Source organism: Mytilus trossulus, chromosome 4, assembly GCF_036588685.1.
Source record: "Mytilus trossulus isolate FHL-02 chromosome 4, PNRI_Mtr1.1.1.hap1, whole genome shotgun sequence".
Lineage (NCBI taxonomy): Eukaryota > Metazoa > Mollusca > Bivalvia > Mytilida > Mytilidae > Mytilus > Mytilus trossulus.
The window spans coordinates 29,434,953-29,445,697 of NC_086376.1; the positions used below are offsets into that span (position 1 = coordinate 29,434,953).

At 30.3% G+C, this 10,745-nt stretch overlaps 1 protein-coding gene across 2 annotated transcripts in view; it reads left to right on the forward strand.

The window, feature by feature from the left end:
• Window positions 1–6,151, forward strand: part of LOC134715054 (non-lysosomal glucosylceramidase-like) — a 28,041-nt gene extending 21,890 nt beyond the window's left edge. For both annotated transcript variants that reach the window (XM_063576914.1, XM_063576916.1), the window contains 4 exons: window positions 1,092–1,234; window positions 1,654–1,766; window positions 2,934–3,125; window positions 4,121–6,151. In XM_063576914.1, the coding sequence (XP_063432984.1) occupies window positions 1,092–1,234; window positions 1,654–1,766; window positions 2,934–3,125; window positions 4,121–4,318 (646 nt within the window). In that variant the 3' untranslated portion in view covers window positions 4,319–6,151. The remainder of the gene's footprint in view (window positions 1–1,091; window positions 1,235–1,653; window positions 1,767–2,933; window positions 3,126–4,120) is intronic.
• Window positions 6,152–10,745: the final 4,594 nt, after the last annotated feature.

Consider the following 10,745-nt stretch of genomic DNA (forward strand, 5'->3'; position numbering starts at 1 on the left):
TTTAATTTTCTCTGGCTCTTTGATTTTACACACTGTCTTAATTTGTTGATTCATTAAATTTAAATCTCTGAATATGGTGACAAAAAGGTGTTATAATTCTTTTGAGAATGGTATTAATATATAATTATGTTTTAATGATATTATAGGGTTATTGCATGAATATTGTGGAATATTGTTCGGAGTAGAATTTTATATTGCACGAGCTTGCGAGTGCAATTTATGTTCTACAATGGACAATATTCCCCAATATTCATGCAACAACCCTTTTATTGTATAGCAATATAATATTTCAAAGTAAAAATTGTTTTAAACTAAAATTTTGTCGTTGATGACGTCATGAATTTCTAAGATTTATTGCACTAGTGCAATATTGGAATTTATTGCACGCTAACTTTTGGTTACTCTCTGTGGGAAATATTATATTGCTATACAATAAATGTAAATATTGTATTGTGTATATTAATGGTGAGACGTTAATAAACTATCTATCTTTCTATCTATCTATTAAATTTATTTATCTGACAGATATTAGATAAGGTATTATATGTCTACAAAAATGTATCATTGATAGTTTCATCATATAAATGAAAAATAATGTTATTGATTTCCTGCATCTTAGACAAGGAACAATCAATAATAATTTCTATTGAACACTGTAATGACCATTCAGGTCTAAAACAGAAGCTGGGAAAACTCTGAGAGTTAAATAAAGTGTTATCTAATTATTAGCAAAACGTTTGATTTATTCAAAGTTATTTCTGCAATAAGTTATGTATATCCACAAACTATCCAATAAAAAAATATCACACTAATGCTCCTTTCACATAAATTGTCCTAAATATGCACTGGCATCATCTAACCAGGGGCAGATCCAGCCATTTTAAAAAGTGGGGGTTCCCAACCCAGAGTAAAGAACTAACTATATGCTCCTATTCAAATGCATTGATCGTCCAAAAAAGGGGGAGTTCCAACCCCCAGAACCTCCCTCCCCCTTGGATACACCACTGCTGACCTAATACATCATCTCATGGGATACTACAGCAGCATTGATTTTTTTAAAATTTGCATTGTAACAATAACTGATATTGTAGTGCTTACTGTGGAGGTCTATGGCTAGCGGCCCTGAAGATGTATATTGAAATCAGTAATATTGTGGGTAATACAGAGGAAGTGAAGAAATATACAGAAATATTAGATAAAGGCAAAGAAGCATTTGATAAAAAATTGTGGAATGGTAAGTTTAATGACAACTTTGGATTTTATTTTATTTTTGAATATTTGACATCTGAGCACTTGAAGTCCAATTGGTGTTTTCCGGGTTGTTGTCTCTTTGACACATTCTCTGTTTCCTTTTTTCAGGTTTACCTATTTTACTGACAGTATAAATTATTTTTCCATTCTTCTGTTTAGAGGAATTTGAATCATTTGTTTAAGTTGTTTATAACCTGATGATTATTTTTACAAGATACATGTCTACAAATTATTTCTTGTCTTATTAGTAAATCTGATAACCTTAAGCAAAACATGGGCCTACTTATATCAATTTCCCAATGATTGTAATACATTTCTTTATGTTGTTATTTTGTAGGAAGCTACTATAAACATGATTCCCATACTACTAGTGGTCATAAAGATAGTATTTTTATTTTGTAGGAAGTTATTATAATTATGATTCAAGTACAACCAGTGGACATGATGATAGTGTGATGGCTGACCAGCTTGCTGGACATTGGTTTCTTAGGGCATCAGGCATGGAGGATGAAACTGTAAGAATACATTAAAATATAAGATATAAAAACATATGATTGTCTCCACATAAAAGTGAAAGTAGTTTTTTACATCTCGCAACTTGATTTCAGAAAACGTCCTAGATCTGATGTAAAGACAAGACTGTAGACCTTCTGAATAACTATATTGACTTAGAGTTTCAAAGTTTATGATAGTAATTGCATTTTATAACATAACAAGAATGCATCCATAGAACATGGATATACCACACTCACAATCATTTTCTATATTCAGTGGACCATGAAATTGAGGTTAAAACTCTAATTTGACATTAAAATAAGAAAGATAACATCATAGGGAATATGTGTAATAAGTTTCAAATTGATTGGACTTCAACTTCATCAAAATCTACCGGGACCAAAATTTTTAACCTGACGCGGGACTTACGGACGAAAGTACGAACAGACACACAGACCAAAAAACATACTGCCCCTAAGTGGGGCAAAAAAATAAGGAGATTGGTATGAAAGCCAATAAGACAACTATCCACCAGAGTAAAATGAAGTTAATGTAAGCAGTTATAGGCAACTATCTACAGCCTTTAACACTAAGAAAACCCAGTAGCATATAGTCAGATATAAAAGGTTTGTAAGTGAAAAATGTAGAACAATTCAAATGAGAAAAACAAATAAATAATTTGAGCAAATGTTTACACTGGATACCTTAAACAATACCATTATATAGTAAATATTTTCCCCTTATACTGTAAAATTCATAAATTATTGTGTGCATTTTTATTATTGCGATTCATCAATTTGGACTAAAATGCAATTTTGATTTTTTGCAATATTGAGAAAAGTCCTGTTAATTGTAAATTCAGAAATTATTGTGTGCATTTTATATTGCGATTTTGTCATTTAAGACTTTTAAATGCTATTTTAAATTTAACGATTTTGAGAAAAATCCTGTATAATTCATATAAAATATTTCAAAATGCGAGTTTAAATTATTGCGTTTACAACTCTGTCGCATTTTTCACAATAACAAAAAACTCGCAATAATTTCTTAATTTACAGTAATTCATATAAAAATTTTCAAAGTGTGAGTTTTAATTGTTACAATTATAACTCTGCCACATTTTTTGCAATAATAAAAACATAGCAATAATTTCTAATATACAGTAAATAAGTTCTCATTTAACTCAGATTTTCCCACCAACACATGTTAAGACAGCCTTGAAGACTATATTCAAAAATAATGTAATGGGATTTGAGAATGGTAACATGGGAGCCATTAATGGAACAAGGCCTGATGGGAAGATGGATATGAGTAGTGTTCAAAGTGAGGAATTCTGGGTAGGAGTCACTTATGCCCTGGCTGCAAATATGATTCAGGAGGTATGTTATAGTCTTAATAGATATAGGAAGATGCGATATGAGTGCCAATGAGACAACTCTCCATCCAAGTCACAATTTATGAAAGTAAAGCATTGTAGGTCAAGGTACGGCTTTTAACACTGAGCCTTGGCTCACACCAAACAGCAAGCTATAAAGGGCCCCAAAAATTACTAGTGTAAAACCTTTCAAAGTACATTTTCACTCAAACTTATAGTGTAATGTTATTGACAAGAATTATGATGTAAATGATGTTGAGGGTTAATAATTAAGAAAGAATTTATGGGAGCCATAGACTTGTTGGAAATTTTCACATGGCCTGGGCAGTGATATTAGATTTGATCCTTACCGTGATATTATAATGTGGAATAATTATTTCTTATAGGACATTATCATGGAGTTGGTAGAACACTGTAGTTGCATTGTCTTTCAATCTTCCTGAAATATACCACATATTTCCAGCTTTTCTGTAAAATTTTGTAGTTAATAGCTGTTAATGGTTTTGGATTAGCGAATTCTAATTCTGAAAAAAACTGGTCTAACAGTCTTTGCTTTATTATAGTTTTTAACCAATCTTTATTTGTTAATAGCTTTTAATGAATTTTGGATTAGTTAATTCCAATTCTTAAGAAACTGGTCTAACAGTCTTTGCTTTATTACAGTTTTTAACCAATCTTTATTTATGAAATTTAGTGTTTCCCATATATATGAGAAGTCACAATCTTTTTTGACAAATATAATCCATGTAGTCTGCATGTTATATAGAGCGTTTATATGGAGCAAAAGTCAATATAATATAATGGAAATCTTTGCTTGTATGCAGGATATCAAACTGGCTCAAAACCATACTACTAGAACTTTTATTTCTAAGTGGACCGGATGGCTACATTATAGTTCCCCTTAAACCATATAATTTGGTGTAAAGGATTTTAGATTTAAAAGAAATTTACAGAACTTCAAATGTATATTTTCTATTATCTGATTGATATCTGTTACAGGGTATGTTAGATGAAGCCTTCCAAACAGCATGGGGAGCTTACCATACATGCTGGGAAACATATGGTCTTCAATTCCAGACACCAGAGGCCTACATGCTTGACAGGAATTACAGATCCCTGGGATATATGAGACCACTATGTGTTTGGGCCATGCAATGGGCTTTAGAAAAGTTTCATCCACAGTTAATGAAGTCTTGAATGTGTGCAATATGGACTTAATGATGCTATAAAGTTTTCTGTGTTCATATTGCTCAAATTTTACACGCTTTATTTTCCAAGACACAAGTTTTTTTTGTTAAATCTCATTTTATGCAGCTGAAATTAATACATTCATAGATGTTATTGAATTATCTGGTGGATAGTTGTCTCAATGGCAATTATACCACATCTCCTTATTATATACACTCAATGTAGTGTTCAAGTAAATTTATCATGATATATATAAGATAAATCAGTTAATGTGGATTCATTTATTTTCATGGGTACCAATTTTTGTGGATTGCAGAAACTTTGCATTTTCGTTGATATTTGTTATTGGGGTTCTGCCAAAGGTTGGATACAACTTTATAGAAATTTGTATTTCGTTGAATATTTAAATTGGTGTTTCACCTGTACCCACGAAACCCACAAAAATTGGTATCCAAGGAATATTAATCAATCCACAGTACAAGCTTTCACCACCAACAATTTTTTTACATAGTTTCAATGAATTCAATTTTATTCAGATTCATGTGTTAAAGAGTAATGGCATGACAAAAATCACAAAATGTTCACATGAAATTGTAGGCAGGTATTTAATACTGTATGTCAGGTAATTGCCTGTAATTTGTTATTAATAATTATGTTATTTTTTTTTACAAATGTTTATTAAATAGTTAAGATAATTAAGCTTCCATATATACACAAGTGCAATTATTAGAAATTGTAAATGTTAGAGAAATTGTTGTTTATTATGTTATAGTGTTTTTAAAATATATATATTTTTTTTGTTTAATTTTTGTTTTCTATCAAATTGCTTTAAAGAATATTTTGTTTACATTATTTTCTCACAGGTCTATGCTTTAAACATCAGGTTGTATCTTTGAAAACTGTGGGTATTACACCAAAATATTGTAGTTTAAAAGCATATAAATAATGGGGCACTAGCTACGAGATTTATAAAAAATCTTAGGTATGATTTGTTTTTGTTTAATCAATAATGGAAGTGAAATAGTGATATAATAATTAGCTTTTAGCAGACAAAATGCTTCAGTTTTGTCAAATTAAGCTAAATAACATTGGTAATGAATTATTCACTTGCAAGTGAATATTTCAACCTCATTAAATCCATATTCATGTGAATTTGAAATAAACCCCTTAACTAGAGATGGAAATGCATGCATTGTATGTGTACTGGTTATTTAAAGGAAAAGAATGTCAACATTGAAAGTGAAACAAAGATAAATTCCTATACAGGTAAAAACAATGAGAAACATATATTTTTAATCTATAAAATAAATTAAACAGACCTATAAAAATTCAATTGCACAGTTGGCTTTATCTATTTATATTTATATTTATGTTTACATCGCTTATATTGTCATCTGAGGTCAACGCGATAGTTAATTAGATGGAGTCTAGACTAAAATACACACAAAAGGGAACTACATATTATCGACCCTGTGCTCTGAAAACTATTTACTTTAGACTTTTGATAGCTTGGATGAATGTTTTACATTGTTATAAATAAAATATGAGAATTTGATTCAAATCCGTGCCCATGAATTTGACAGCTAGTGCCCTTTTAACAATTTTTATGCCCCACCTATGATAGTAGAGGGGCATTATGTTTTCTGGTCTGTGCCTCCCTCCCTCCGTCTGTTCAACCCGCTTCAGGTTAAAGTTTTTGGTCAAATTATTTTTTGATGAAGTTGAAGTCCAATCAACTTGAAACTTAGTATACATGTTCCCCATGATATGATCTTTCTAATATTAATGCCAAATTAAAGTTTTGACCCCAATTTCACAGTCCACTGAACATGGAAAATGATAGTGAGAACCACTGAACATGGAAAATGATAGTGAGAAGTTCAGGTTAAAGTTTTGGTTGAAGTTTTTGGTCAAGGTAGTTTTTAATGAAATTGAAGCTACATCAATTTGAAAGATAGTACACATGTTCCCTATGATATGATCTTTCTAATTTCGATTCCAAATTAAAGTTTTGACACCAATTCTATGGTCCACTGAACATAGAAAAAGATAGTGTGTCTGAAAAAATTTAATCGAAAATAAAATTGAGAATGGAAATAGGGAATGTGTCAAAGAGACAACATCCCAACTTAAGAGTAGAAAACAGCAGAAAGCTACCAATGAGCCTTCAACACAGGTAGAAAAGCTTATTGAAATGAATAATTGATTTTAGTTGTTGATAAATTTGAAAGCTTGGAAGAAGTGAGGACATGAACTCGAATATGTATATTTATGTTCAAGTTTTATTGTAAAAGTATAAATTGTCTGGGCTATCAATATCTCTACCTCATAATACTTGAGATCATTTATAGGCCCCGTTGTTGTCTCTTTGACATGTTTGATCCAATAGTTTTATATAACGGGTTAACATTGATATTAAAATAAGAATTCATGCATTAGTCTTTGCAAGGTACTACATTCTTTTGATTCTTATTTTTCGTAATCTTTAGTGATATATACATTATCCACATCCTAATGAAACTGCATGGTCTGTGGTTTTATTTCATCTGTTCATGATGTTGCTAGTCAAGCGTTCCATTTTTTTCTCTTTAATATTACATTAATATTAAAATCTTATTGTTGTTCTTCTTTGTTTATATACAATTTATTATATATATCTTATTATAGTTGATATATGTTTAGATTTTTAATTTTGTTACATTGCCTGGTTGTCTTGTATCATATTTTCAAGTCCTGCACCTTATTTCTGTGTATTATAGATCTACAAAATGTCTTTCCTTTCTGAAAGTAAGGACCATTTTATTAATCCAATGAGAAGGCAGCAATATTCCACCAAAACAAAATATATAAATGGATAATCATAAGAGGAGATTGTTGAGTTGTCACAAATCAAGTGAATCACCTTGATTCAGTCAAGAATATTTTCCGTGCTTTGTTTTCATTTTTGGGCATTAAGTTTTTCGTTCTGTGACTGTCCGTCGGTTGGCCTTTCAGGCTTGAGGTCAAAGTTTTTTGCCAAGGTCGTTTTGGATGAAGTTGAAGTCCAATCAACTTGAATGTTAGTTTACATGTTCTCTATGATATGATATTTCTTGTTTTAATGCCGAATTAGAGTTATTACCCCAATTGTTTTAATACCAAATAACCGGTAGAGTTATTACCCCAATTTCATGGTCCACTGAACATAGAAAATGATAGCACGAGTCAGGCATCCGCTGTTTACTATGGACACATTCTTGTTAACTATATTTTTTAGTGGTAGTACAATGGATAGTCTGCTCCATCGGTTTGCAGTAAAAATAATGCATTGTCAGTTAACAGAACTACCAATGTAAGAGTTACCATTAGTTTACTCAATTTATAACGAAGTACCCAATTTTCGTTTTCAGGTTAATTATTATACTTGATGCCCAAATTATTATTACTTGATTGTCTTTTGGTACAAAATTTTACAAGATTAAAACTGGATTCAAACAATTTTTAAAATATTTTTGGAGCCCTGATCCTAACCAATACTTTTAAACAAGTTAAAAAGTTGTAAATGGTTTTCTCTTTGAAACCTAGTGTTAAACAGAAATATGAGATACAGCTGTTGTTCAATTGCAATTATATCTTTATGTGAATTTGAAAAATTACACCTTTTGATCAATTATAATTTTTATGTATAACTATTGAGTATAAATAAAATGTGATTTTTCATATTTTCCAAAATAAATAATAAACACTTTCTCTTTTTAAGTTTGTTTTGTTGCATACTTTGCCTCACATACACAAAGGGTTTGTTTTGTTGCATACTTTGCCTCACATACACAAAGGGTTTGTTTTGTTGCATACTTTACCTCACATACACAAAGGGTTTGTTTTGTTGATGATTTTGAACTTTTCTCATCACATGTTATTTGTCATCTGTCATCTTCCATTAACTTGTACAAAAATCTTCTCTGAAACTAATCAGTCAAATTTATCAGACCACAATCATCACCAGGTATCTAGTTTAAAATTTGTGTCCAATGACCCTATCTCTCAACAAAAATACATCATGGGGATAAAATGAAAAAAAACGCTATCTTGAAAACTGCCATTAATAAGCTGACAAATAACAGTGTTCAAAATGATGAGATCTACCTTATGTGTGTAAAACTCCAAAACTGTCAGACAATCCTCATTAGAGTTATATCCCTTAAATATAATTTAACCATTTGTTTTTTCTTTCTTTTTTGCTATCCAAAATATAATAATAAAGAGAAACTTGAAAAGCAAAACTGATGAGCATGTTTAGATCAAAATTTAGCCAATATGGCTGACAACCTTCTTTTTTTTAGGGTTATTTCCTTTAATGACAATTTTACCGAATCTATTCCACAATGTTGGAGAGTTCTAATTGTTGAAGATGCACATAGCGAAGGTGAGAGAAACATGCTCTTTCAAGCCTTTTTTTCTGAGTTAAGAAATAATTATTTTGCTTGCATTTAGTTCATTTACTTTCTGTGTTTATTGATTTTTTTCTCGTTGCTTTAATCCATCCAAATAGATATGATTGATTGATCGATTGATTGTTGTTTTTGTCTTGGATCCATCCAATTAGATATGGTTAATTTGTTTGTTATGGCTTGGATCCATCTAAATAGAAATGGTTCATTAATTGTTGTTTTGGCTTGGATCAATCCAAATAGTTTTAAACTGATAGTTTTTACACCATTTTAACGGTCCACTGAACATAGAAAATTATAATCCGTGTACCTGGGACACATTCTTGTTGCTTTCTGCTTGCATCCATCAACACTAATTTTAGTTCAATTCTTGTTTTTATTGCTTGAATCCATTCACATAAAATTAGTTAACTGACTGTTATTTTTTACTTGGATCTTTCCAAATAGATATTTTTCATTGATTGTTGTCTTTATGTTAGTTGCTTTGAGTTTGCTTACCAAAGTATTTGCTTTTCTTGGTTGTCTCAGTACTACTTTGTCCGATGGGTACGATCATTATTCAACTACCCCTTTTACAAATATTTCTTCTTAATTTATGAATGAATTTGTTGAAAGGTTGAAGAATATATTACCACAATTAAAAAAGATTGGATGTTTTAGTGGCTGCAGACTCTTTTTGTTTTATATTCTTGATTTGGTTTTATATCATTGTCTCATTGATGTTTACCCAACATTTATTTTTTTGGAAAGATTAGAACTTTTTCTAAATCTTTACTAAGGCACTAGCCTTCCTAACAACGTTACAGGTTAGCTACTATTACTAAATGTATTCACTCTGAAATATAGTTCCCTATAGTTCTCATGTATGTGCACACAATACACATAAAAACTGACAAAATGGGTAAATTTTAGAGCAGTTCATTCAAGAATGTATGTCATTAATGTGTGTTGATGTGCAGGCTTTATTTTTTAAAACATTTTGATTTGGTAATCAGGTATTGATACATTACTAGTATGATTGACAACTGTGATTATCATCAAACAATAAGAGACAAGGTAGACCTTTAATTACAATGCCCCACCTCCTAAACTGTCCATCAAATTGACCATATTACCTTTCAACCTCTGTCTTACATAATTATACGTACCCATCAATATACAGTTCAATATACAAATATTTGACCTTATAATTGAATACACAAATGTATATATTAATTTGGATGTTTAATATATAAAAGGATGATAGACTTATTTATTGCCTATTTCTTTTGATCTACATTACATAAAGTGATTCTGTAAATTATGTGTGAAAGATAAAGGATTAATGGATTAATGGATGTCTATTTTCGTCATTTGAATTTTTATAAGAAGTGAATATATACTTTTGCAATCAAGAAAGAATCCACATTTCAATAAAATAAGTTTTCTTTTAATTTATTTTGAAAAAGTACATTTTCATTGCCCTGTCTTGAAAAAGCTTTAAAAATGGATCAAAAGGCACTCTACAATATTTAATCCTCAATGTCATATAACCTATGTTTCAACTTACAAAATGCCACAAAAACACTTTTAGATTATTTTCGTTGACACTGTAAAGTTTTTAGCTGTTGGTCTAGATTTTATGTCTTACAAGGATAGTTGGAACATTTACTAAGATGAAGAATTTTTGCAACATGTTCATTTTATCCTAATACTAGAAAAGCACTTTTCCTTCTATATACCTCCTTTAATGCAATTTTCAGCAATAGTGCTTTATTAATTTTCATTTTCCCTCACCATACCTTAATATGAAATTATTCAAATTACTCTTCTAATCTTTCCATGAGTGATTTCCATCACTTTGATTTTATATGTCCTAAGTTTAGGATGATGGCGCATACTCCTCATATTTAACAATTGAAATACACCAAATGCTCAACTAAAGTATTTACATTGAATAAACCGAGTACTGCTGTAAACTAATGGCAGTTGTCTGTTATTATTCTGTTGTAATGTACTATAAATAT